The 12,277-nt window shown below is 40.2% G+C and overlaps 1 protein-coding gene across 1 annotated transcript in view; it reads left to right on the forward strand.

Annotated features, from left to right (window-relative positions):
* Positions 1–12,277, forward strand: part of SDF4 (stromal cell derived factor 4) — a 39,845-nt gene that overhangs the window by 8,796 nt on the left and 18,772 nt on the right. Inside the window, exons 3-4 of the mRNA XM_050931483.1 lie at positions 7,073–7,209; positions 8,293–8,406. Coding sequence (XP_050787440.1) covers positions 7,073–7,209; positions 8,293–8,406 — 251 coding nt within the window. The remainder of the gene's footprint in view (positions 1–7,072; positions 7,210–8,292; positions 8,407–12,277) is intronic.

A 12,277-nucleotide genomic window follows, 5' to 3' on the forward strand; every position in this document is an offset into this window, starting at 1 on the left:
TGATTAAGTTAATAAGGAACGCAGCCTTTCTTTCATATAAAATAGTAGCTGACATTTTCGTGATCAGTAATTACCGTATATACTTGTTCATTAGCTCGTTTGTTTATACCCAAAATTGATAAGTAAAAATAGCAAAAACTGTATGACCTTTTCATAAGCTGACCCAATATTTCAGGGGTTGGAAAACTTTGGCTCCCGGGCCGTCAGGGCAAGCCGCTGGCGGGTCGGGTTCCCAGCCAGTGGGAACTGCAGGAAGGTGAACCGTGGCTACAAGGAGCTGAGGGGCTCCATGCCTGCAGATGCTCAAGGTAAACAAAACTACAATGTATTAGATCAGGGATTGGCAACTTTTGGCACGTGGCCCGCCAGGGTAAGCACCCAGGCGGACCAGGCCAGTTTGTTTACCTGCCATGCCTGCAGGTTAGGCCGATCACAGCGCCCACTGGCCGCGGTTCGCCGTTCCAGGCCAATGGGGCCAGCGGGAAGCGGCGCGGACCGAGGGATGTGCTGGCTGCCACTTCCTGCCACCTCCATTCGACTGGAGCGGAGAACTGCAGCCAGTGGGAGCCGCGATCGGCCAAACCTGCAGGCGCAGCAGGTAAACCGGTGGGCTGCGTGCCAAAGATTGTCGATCCCTGTATTAGATATTCAATTCAATGATTCCATAGAGTTTAAAATCATCAAATTTTGGTGTAGACCCATTTATAAGCCAACCCCCCCTCTTTGATGCGACACCTTTTTACCAAAAATATTCGTCTTATTAATGAGTATATACATTAATGTGTTTTTGATCAAATGCAGTTTGTCTTGTGGGGTAAGCCCAGTGATGTAATGTGCTGAATATTTCTAACTGGAACTTAACGTAACTTTCAGATCTGAAAAATACAAATTTTATAACATAATTAGATTTTGCACATCAATCATCTATAAAAAACTAGACCTAGGAACTAAGAATACATGCCCATGCAATGTCTCACTGTTGTAGCTGTTCCAACAGTCATGCATTATGTAAAATTTAAAAATGATGGGCATGAGCTAGACAAAATATGGTGAGAAGTCCTGTGTTCAATGCAGCACAGCCTTTTTTGTCCCATTGCATTTTAACTAGTCCTCTGCTCATATTAGCCTGTACAGTTTTCTAAGGCTGTGTTCCTTGCTATACAGTTTAGGTTTCTTTGAATTATATTCATAAACTTTTTTTCTTTTCAGAGATTATAGAAAGCCTGGAATAGATAAGATTGTGTAATTGAAGAGAGTAAGTTACTTGTCATAACAGTCTTGGCTTCTGTTTGTAAGGCTACTCTTACTTAGTGGAGATAAGACGTTGCTCTAGCACACAGTCATTCTAAATGTAGTGACTAAATACGTATTTAAAAACAGACTGTTCCAGTACTTTTGGTGGAGTCGCTGTGGGGGAGGTGGCAGTGTTTTTTGGGATGTATGAGGACATTAATACCTTAGTACCAGATTCGCGTTTTTTTTTTTTTTTTTTTTAAAGACTCTTCATTCTCTGTCCAATTACTGAGAGAGAAAGCAGGGAGAGGCAGTAAACTTCAATTTCTCCCAGTGATAGGAGCAATTTTATTTTTATTATGTATAAAAAGGAAGTTAAAGAACATTCAGGTTCCACAGGGGAATTAACTGAGAGGGTATGATCTTCAAGATTCAGACATGCCAATGGGCTAATTGATTTAAACAGTAACTTGCCTGTTGTAAAGACTTGAGGTATTTTCATAAAGTCTGAAACCTGGATGTTTAATGAAGTCTTTTTGCGCAAAAACCCAAAAAACAAAGAACAAACTTTTTTATTCTTGTTATAGGAAAAGAATGCTAAATTGAATTTGTGGGTCAACGCAAAAAAAACTCCATATTTATCTGTTTCTAAAACCAAAAACAACAACAACAAAAAAGTCCCCTGAATTGTTTCCTGCTGGAAGTACACTGAGATAAGGGCTAATTTTGACAAGACATCTGTCATTGAAGTCTTGGCCAAAAATGATCACTTTATGCAGAAATTCCTGATGTATATCATAAAAACATAACATATAAACATATGTTCTTATGTTATGATGATCTTATCTGCTTATCTTTTTATCTTTGTGTAAGAAGGTGAGTATTTGGGCACTTGGTGGGCCAAGAAGTGTGTAAAGATATTCAGTATTCAATGTGTGGCCATACCATGAATTACCATACACTAGACTGGATGCCAGAATTCAAACCAAAAAGAACAGGAGTACTTGTGGCACCTTAAAGAGACTAACAAATTTATTTGGGCATAAGCTTTCATGGGCTAAAACCTACTTCATCGGATGCATGCCCAAATAAATTTGTTAGTCTCTAAGGTGCCACAAGTGCTTCTCGTTCTTTTTGCTGATACAGACTAACACGGCTACCACTCTTAAAAGAATTCAAACCACAAATCTCAGTTGTAAAGGGTGGGCTTTCTTGGTTAATTAAATCTGTTTTGTCATTTTGAATTTAGTAATTCCATTTCAGTAATGTAGTACATGTGGTTTCCTGTCAGGATGTGTGTGTGGTAATGGACCTACCACTGTGCACGTCTGGAAAGTGAATATTCAGCTTTTAATTGTTCATATTTTGCTTATATCTCTTGCCCCTTATAAGCACACGCATTTGGGAACTGAATGCCAGTCCTTGACTAATCATTCATGGGGTCCCTAGCCAGAAAACTTACATCCTGTCTTCTTCCAGCATGTGTAGGGGTAAGGTTGTTTCCCTCTTTCTCCTGTGGAACTCCTGAGCTCAGTCCTTCTTGAGGCAGGGCACATGGGGTTCTTAACAAGCACTGAAAGGGAAGAGGCTGAACTTTAGTGATGCTTGTAAGCTCTCATAGCATTTGAGGTCCGTTATTCTTATCGCTCAGAATAGAAGTAGGGGAATGGTTATGTTGGGGATTGGCAAAACCAATGGAGTATTTTAATGTAATAGTTAAAAGGGGCATAATTTGGGATAATGTTGAAGTACATCCAGTGTACCTAAGCGCAATTTTCATTTATAATGCCATCACCTATCCTTTTGTGGGGGAAGGCAGATGTTGAGACTATAGCCATGCAGTGGTAAATTTGGACAATTATACTGAAAGTGGAATGAAGCTCAGGGGACATGTTAGCTTGCTTGTCATTACAAAGTTAGATTTTTAAATCTGATGGGTTGTTTAGCGAAAAACCTTACCTACCTTGATAGATGTGTCCTGTTTGTCATGATCTGTGCATTTTTAAAGTGTGCTGCATTTAGAGATTTTAAAAAGTAATCTAGCAAGTTCTTATATATCACTTTAACTGTAAATAAATTACATTGTTCTCATTATTAAATATTACCTTTTGAGTCTGGTTTTCATTATCTGTATGCAACGGGAATAGTCTTGTTCCTAAGCAAATTGTATATTTAGAGCTAATGGAAATTGCTAGCTTGACAATCTTAATATATACAGCATGAGCAGGAGCAGTACAGTCTTCCCCAAATGGCTGTGCCTGGAAACCTGATGTGGGAAATGGACTCTAGCTCCAAGAAGTGAGTTCAATCTCCTTTCAGTCATTGACCTGTCTGCTGAGGTTGCCACAAAGGTCCAGTTGTGGTGGTTTGTGATGTGGACTCCTGCCAGGTGGAAAATAGGCTGAGATCACTAAGCTCATTTCATGTAGGCCGTTGGATAACTGTCAGTTGGGTGGCTGGTTTTTGTTACCTTGGTCAATACTGTGCTTGATTCACTATAAATAAACTGGATTTCTATAAGTAAGCCTTCTCCTATGGAACACCTGTAATAGGCCACATTTGTTCCTTTTAACAGAAATACCGTGTTTATCTTTAGAGGCCTGATATAAACATTAATACTAATATTTCTTAACTATCCCTGTTATACCTAAACTTATTGCCACCAGTTAAGAGTACTAACCTTAACTGGATTTACTTGCTTATTAAGTGTAATGTTATTTTGTAACAGTTTTTGTGAATTACACTGGATATCACTAAAATGCATTCAGACCATGGCACAGTTGTCACATATTGCAGCAGCTACCGTCTATTTTTGGAAATCTGTAATTTTCTTGTGGAAAAAGCTCACAGTTTAGTGAACTATAATGTAATATTTATCTTGTATTTTATGCTGTTGAGAACTCAGAAAGGATTATTGTCAGAGGAAGGCTGTTTCAGTCTGACTTCTTATTCTGGAAACAATTCCTTGGAGTGATTTCTACAGAATTTATGAAACACCACATTAATTTTTGCTGTAATATTAATGGTATTTCTTGAACAAGAGGAACCAATATACTTATCAGAGCTGATGAATGGCAAAGTGTTGAAAGATTATCATCCTGCATCAGGCATTTTTCACCTAGAGACAACTGAGGAATGTCTATGCTGAGCTGTATTTCTTCTGTATATTTTGTTCACTTTACATGGAAGCTTAAATTCTCTAAGATCATGTAGGCTACAGCTCTGTGGAATATACAGTATTTCTGAACTAACAGCTGGGTTTTTTCCCCTTTAGCTGAACACTTTGCTGTCTTCTCAGATCTCTTAGCAAAACTTTCCCTATTACTTAAATATTCATGAATTGTAGGCTGTACTAGCTTCATTTGTCAGCTTTGTTTGTATAGCTTTAGCCTCATGTTACCCAGTAGCTAACCTTTCATTACTATTATTGGGAATCTTTTTCAATAATCCATTCTAAATAAGATATCTCTACACACTATTATTTTAATGGCCCATTCTGCCTCTTAGATTGTAAGCTCAGAGCAAAGACCATGTCTTGTTCTGTACAGTTGTAAGTACACTGTGTGCCTAAAAAATATGATACTTCATAGATGTCAAAAGGATTATGGCCAGCCTTACCACTGGTTGTACCAATTCATTGAATCAATACATTTGGATGATTCTTGGGAACACAGTGGTGAATAAAAGCAATACCACATAGAGAACTGAGGAATGGGTCAATGGACTATTAGAGGCAAATGCAAGAAGACTGCCTTTTTACAATCACTAAATGGACAATCTTATTTGGGAGCCATTATTACATTTCTGTAGCGGATAGAGGTCGTGTGGTGACTGTAGGCTTCTCATCTGATCTGGTTTAATGCAATTGAGAGGTGTCCAAGTTAAGGGTAACACTTTCTGTTGCCATTTTGTTACTTATTCAGTACCAAAATATCACAAATATCATTACTCGGATAGCTTAACTATAATGTATGTACAAGTGTGACGAACATATTTTACCATCGTCTGCTGTAAATTACTGCTTGCCACAGCGAGTCTGATATTCCATGTGTGCATGTACTTACATTGTGAGAAAACAATACAGTATTTAAAAACTTCAATGTTGCACTTTTTTTAATACAGATGAACATTTAAAAAGATCAGGTGTTTGGGTTGTTCTGACTGTAACATTTGAGTTGACATTTAAAGGTGGAGGAACGTATTAAATAGCCTAAGTTTCAATGGTAAAATTTCGGAAGTCTTAAGATAATGATGCAAACGGATAAAAAGATGAAGTGAAGCCTGTGCCTGTATGCACTTCTTAAAATTTTAACATGGGTGGTTTTGGTATACTTTAAATAGGTTCTTAAATGTCAACAAAATGTCTTTTCTGTTTTTGATGCTCACTTACATTTGGGTTATTGATGTTGTGTTCAGAATAGGGACTCTAAAATGACATTTGGGTGATCATACTTATTCTCATTTCATGATGTATTAAATTTGTTCAACTGAAATATTTATTTTAACTGTCAATGGTGAAGTCATATCTGTTCTCTAAAAGTTGATCAAACTTCTTGCTCTTTTATCCATCATTGCCAACAGACTTTACAATTAGCACATATCTTGCAGTTTGGTCAATAGACAGAATGTAATATAGGTTATGGTTTTGCACCTGAGCAGTACTGAACATAGAAATATCTTGCCTTTTTGTCCTAAAAAAGGAATGCAGATCTGACTGGCGAGACTCACAGGGAGCAGATGTCCATTACCTCAGCTTTAGCTTTTGTAAGATCACTTATCAGTCAACCATCCTATAAACATGTAGAAACAATGGTCGTTTTCACAATCAAGGGATAAAAATAATCATTAGAAGGTGTTTTAGATATCTTTAAGGTTACAACAATAGCATTAAAGGAATTGAGAAACCTTTCTGGAGGCCCATGCACCAAGGTTTTTCACTTTATTTTCTTTATCTTAATGACTATAGTTTTTTCTAATAAATGGTTAAGCATAAGGGGCATCTCGTCTTCCCAGTAAATGAGGAAGAGTTTATGTATTTAATAATAAAAAAAGGGTGAGGGAAGAGTGCTAGATCCTGAAAGCCAGCAGGAGGCAAGCTTGGAAGTACACTGAATTGAGATATTGAGGTGAACAGAGAGGAAGAAAGGGTCTGGAAGGAAGCAAGAATTAAAAGATGCTGAGACATCTGCACTAGTGAGAATCTACAATAGCAGGCAAGTTGAAAAAACAGAAACAATAATTAAACCTTAAGTTTAGGAAAAGTAGAGTTAACATAGCATGGACCATGCAGTGTACTTCTGTGATTTCCTTATTAAAAAAACAAACTTTGCTGTTTTTAAAAGTTGGGTAGATGTTACCAATTTACAGGGTAATGAAAGATAATTAAGCACCTTACTTCACTGGGCAGTCCCACTAACGTTGTTCATTTGAGAAGAGCGAAAAGGCTGACTGCTGCAACTGAAGGAAAACAGCATGGTGTACTTAAAACATAATGGCCATCCTGAACAGTGAAAGGAACAATCTTAAAATAAAAATAACTGATCCTATTAAAGGAATTTGTCTCATTCTGCTCACTCATCTATTCAGACTTCACATTTAGCCATTTTTAACTTCCCAGGTAACTTTATAGCTGTCTCTGTTTACTCTTCAGTCACTGGCTCAGTGTTAAATAATACATCACACAAGTAGTGAGCAATGTGATTTTTTTTCTGTAATTAAACTGAACCATCTCACTTCTGTTTTAACTGTCTTCTGTTCTTGTTAGTGGGCAGTGAAGGGACACATCTTGTGTTTTGAGGTATTTTTGGGCTCTTAACTGTTCTCATATCTTCCTCTGCAGGGTAGATATTAATAGGGACAAAAAAATAAGCGCTAAAGAGATGCAGCGTTGGATCATGGAGAAGACAGAAGAGCATTTCCAGGAAGCTGTGGAAGAGAACAAAATGCATTTCCGAGCTGTGGACCCTGATGGCGATGGTAGGAGAACAACATTTATCTTGTGAAATAGTCATTCTAGGGCATCTAAAAACATTATAGCTAGAGGTCAAACTGACTATGGAATGCACATTTAGTTGCTCTGAAGCACTCATCATAGGCCAAACCCTAGACCTAGTCCCTTTGTAGTCCATGAGACCAGTTTCATCCTTACATTTATATCATTCATTGGGAGGACTGAAGAGGATTTTTTTCCTCTGAAGACTAGACTACACTAGGAGAAACTTTCTGAATATTTTCTATGATTGCTATCTCTAGTTCAGCTTTACCAACATTAGTAATATTGGGAGCTCTCATTTCTCCCACAGTCACTTTTAATGTCATATATATCATGTAACCCTGCTCAGGGCAGGTCTAATAGACTGTATTTAAAAATGCATATCAGTATTGGGGCTTCCAACATTACTAATGCTGGCTAAGATGTGCTGGTGTTGGCAACAGTCGGAAATTTAAAAAAAAATTTCCCCACGGTTGTCAGGGCCTTAGAGTTGGCGTTTTATTTACTTTGATTTCTTTCAAGAGAGCAGATTCAGTGATAACACTGTAAGGCAAAAACAGTATAGTTAACCAGACAAATGTCACTATTAAATCTTTGATCACTCTCTGGGAAGCTGTTTAGTTTTGAAATAGAAAAGATTTAAAAGGAACGAGCAATTTTAAAATGGTTGTCATTGAGTCAGATAGAATCCTTAGGCAGCCCTACCCATTAAAAATAATGTAGGGACCAAATTCTGCCCCTGATAATGCATCTGAGCTGTCATTGACATCCAAAGACATAATTTTGATCCTTAGAATGGACAGCCATAGGAACATTTCAGACGTTACCTTTGTGGAAAGGAACCTTAGTCCACTTTGAGGAGGATTGGTTGGAAGGTATTTTTGCCACATCACTGCTCCCAGTGAAATTTACAGGTGTTGGGTGGTTGTGAATAAATGTGAATGGATGTAGTTCTTGCAGATGTGTAAAGTGTTTTAACAGATGATTTCAAAAGAAACAAGACTAGAAGTTCGGATTTTAAAATGTTAGACTATTTGTGATGTCTGAGATATGTCTCTGTCTTACAGGCCATGTGTCTTGGGATGAGTATAAAATAAAGTTTTTGGCAAGCAAGGGTTTTAATGAAAAAGAGATTGCAGAGAAGATCAAAAACAACGAAGAGCTAAAAATTGATGAAGAAAGTAAGTATTTTCAGTTGCTGATACTGGCATATTTTACCTAAGAAAAGCATTGTACTACTCTAGTCCTTTGGCCAGCAGTAAATTGACTGAACTGGCAGCTTAGAAATCAAGATTCAGTACAGGACTATTGTTCTAGCTGTATGACTGCATCTACTTTGGCTTTGAAAGGAGACAGAGGTGAAATGCCACAGTAGCTGCCGCCAAGAATGAAGAGAGGAAAGAAGCTGAACATTAAACACCACCTTGCATGGTCAGGTCTTTGAGAGCCCTCTAATCCTATAAAGGTTGGACCCTAAATTTTTAGGATCACTGCACTTCAGTTTTTCAATTATCACCTTTTTAGCTGTGATTTAAAAACTGGGAAATTCACTTCTCAGTAGAATGGCAAGATGGGGGGAAAAAAAAGAAAAAGCAGAATAAATTATTGTGCCCAATACGTTCTCCAGCAAGTGCAGATTAGCCCAGCTCATTGTTTACTTTGAGAAGTAGGAATGGTCATTTGAAAAAAGAAATACAGCAGAGCCCCATTTGTCTAATCTAATTGGGACCAGGACCAGATTGGATAATCTGGAGAATGGGAACATGCAACTCTGCAGCGCCATCTGGCAGCCACAGGAGAGAGTGTCTGCTTCTGGAGCTCTGTGAAAGCTGGATAATGGAGGATTGGATAAACAGGGTTCTACCGTAAATTCTTTTTCTCTATCCTGGCCTGGGTTGTGTGCTGGGTTGGTACAATAGCTTTTCATTTCTGAAGACTTAAGGTCAAATTCTTTGTCCAAAGTGAAGGTCAGTTAGGCAGTCTCAACTTTGTCCTCATTCTTCCAATGTACCCTGTGATGCTGGCAAACCAGGGACCAGCTCTTTCCAAGTTTGTAGGTGTCAGCTGAGTACTGACACATTCAGAGCTGGAAACCAGACCAGATCACCTAGATGTTGCCACGCTCCACCCCTTGACTCAGCATATTCATCAGCAATTTCTGCAGCCTCCAAAACTATGGAAGGTTGTGACAGATGTCTGCCTTCACCTCATCTGTAACTACCCATAACAACTGCTCCTGTACCATCAGATGAGTTTTTCATAGTCAACCCTATTATCCGTTTTTCATAAAATTACACATTGTATACACACATTCAACATGAGTTACACTGTCAAACATTTTAAGATTCCTATACTTCAAATTGATGGGACTCAGGTGTAATCTTAAACCTTTTCAGTACATTTTCTTTAAATTTCTTATACATCTTAGCATCACCCTCCTCCATATCGTTAAAAATTTGTCTTGCCTCCCCAGTTATTCTAGTCAAGAAGATTGGTATCCGCTTATCCTCTGGAATCTTGTGGATATCATACAGTTCCTCAGAGATGGACAGGCACTGCTCTGTACAGTCAGTCTCTTGATAAATTGAGCAGGCTTTCTCCTTGTGCGGGGGTATATTCACTAGCTGGGGATGCTGTTTTTGCTGCTCCAGTACTTTGAGCTGTGATGTGTGAGCGTCCTTCTGTTTCTGATGTGCTCTCTCCTCAGCTTCTAGTTCCATGCATCTTTGGTGAGCTTCCTCCTCCACCTCTTAGGTTTCTTTCTTCTCCTTGATCTGCAATTCCACCATCAGTCTCTAGTGTTCACGTTCTTTCTGGGTTGCCTGGAGCTTCAGCCGTAGCAATCAGTGGCTGTGGCATCTGGGGCAGAAGGTATTCATGCCCCACTTCTATTCCTTTCCCTGCTGCCTAGTCAAAACTTGTGCGCAAAGCTCTCAGTTCCTGATCTGAAGCTATCTTTACAGAACTTTTCAAGAGGGGTAGGGGCAAATCCCAAGGGAAGGGAAATCCCCTTGTCTCCCAGGTTAAGAGGGGGGTGGAGGAGTCTAGAAATAAATCTAACCCCAACTTTATTACAAAAAATCCTCAAGAGAGCCCAGATTTTAAAGCTCTTACCCAGAGGTGAAAGTAAGCCGGTCCGGTTTGTTATGGCATACCAGCAAAAGCTGGTATGCCGTGCCGAACTGGACAGGACTGGCTTCCCCAGGCAGGTGATTTAAAGGGCCTGGGGCTCCCAGAAGCAGCTGGACCTCTGGGCCCTTTAAATTGCCACCGAGCCCCAGGGCTTCCAGCTGCCTCTGCAGCTGGTAGCTCCATGGGTGATTTAAAGGGCCTTGGGCTCCCAGTTACTGCAGCTGGAGCCCTGGGCCCTTTAAATCGTGATTTAAAGGGCCCAGGGATTTAAAGGTCCTGCGCCTTCCGGTTGAGGCCACACCCCTTCTGGTTGAAGCCCCACCCTCTGCTCAGGACTCCGGTGTACCAGTAAGTCCTTTAAATTACTTTCACCCGCCCTTATGCTAACGCAAGGCAGGTAGTCTGCCACACTGCTTGGCTCCCAGTGTGATGGAGTTAGGCTGGACAGTTACAAAGAGAATGGTGGAAAGCAAGTATACTAGCCCTAGAATGATAAAAGCACTTTTCCCTATAAGCTGAAAAGGGGTTATCTCTGGTTAACTAGGGGCAGTCCAGTTAAGGGTTGGCTGAGGCCTTTAAAAAACCCTGCACTTGTTAGAGAGGAGAAGAGGCAAGCTGCTGAAGGGCTAGTGGGCGTAGGGAGAAAGACTTCTCCAGGATAGGAGGCTGCTCTCCTCCTTACAGGGAAAGCTACTCTAACTGCCTGTTTAGGGGAAGGACCGGCACCATGGAGCCAATAACAAGGCCACCCCCACCCCCCCCGCCAGAGAAGGGGTAATAAAAGATATTCCCCTTTGTTTTGTGTTATGAATTTCTTTCTTTTGTTTGCGGAGGAGTACTTGGGTCTGCCCCGAGACCTACCTGGAAAATATTGAGAAATAAACCCCAAGTGGTGAAATAAACACTGTCCAGCATGGGGCTGATTTACTCCAGGCCGCCGCCTCCTCCTTCCCCCGCACTCGCCATCAGAGAGGGAAGCACTGAGCCTGGCAAAGTGGAGGAGGTGCCTTGCCACTCCGACCATATAAAACTAAGTTACTCAAAACTTAAAGATCCCCCACACAATATACTCACCCAACCTTTGGTGTTAATGCCACGACCATTGTCCCAAGGACAGCAGTCGAGGAGGAGGAAGAGCCAGTGAACTATTTTAGAATTGAGTCTTGGGAAGGTAGTGGAAAATGTACTAAGGATGCTGATGTAAATGTCATAGATTGTAAGAGCTGGAGGGACACAGTATCCTCAAGCACTTTGGTTAAGGAGAGTTTGGTGAGAGGAAGACAAAACTCCTTCTAAGAGTTTAAATGTAATGCTTTGACTGAGTTCTCTGTGACTGTGCCTCTCGCTAAGATCCACCTTGAGCAGGGGAATTTTAAGGTTGATGTCATGGTAGCATCAGGAATCTGTTTCCTGCTAATATTTTAACAGGTAGTAACATTTTAGCCATGTCTAAGCAGGTTAATATTATAACCTTCAGCCAGAAGGAGTGTTCCTCGGTCCACAGACAAAACAGGGAGGAATGGGAAGGGACTGGGGGAATGCCCTCAGTACTTTTGTCTGTTGAGAGTGATAACTTGTCTTCAGAGGAGAAATTTTAAAATGCCATTGCTTTGCCCAGAATCTGCTCTGAACTTAAGCAAGGCTGAAAATGAGTTTATGAAGGCTGAAGAAGCCGATCCTTCTCTGGACCAAGAGCAGATTGCGGCTCAGAATAATACCTCAGTGGGGGGAGGAGAAGGTAGATTTTTGTAGAAGGAGATGTGCTGGTGAGGTTTGCAAGCAGGTAGTTGTGCCTGAGAAATACGGAGGAGAGTTGCTGCAGCTAGTTCATGATTGTCCATATACAGGACACTTAAGAGTGGAAAGGACCTGTGACAGGCTTAAATGAAATTTGTGTTGCCCTCACGTGTTTGAGACAAC

Source organism: Gopherus flavomarginatus, chromosome 21 (assembly GCF_025201925.1).
Source record: "Gopherus flavomarginatus isolate rGopFla2 chromosome 21, rGopFla2.mat.asm, whole genome shotgun sequence".
Taxonomy (NCBI): Eukaryota; Metazoa; Chordata; order Testudines; family Testudinidae; genus Gopherus; species Gopherus flavomarginatus.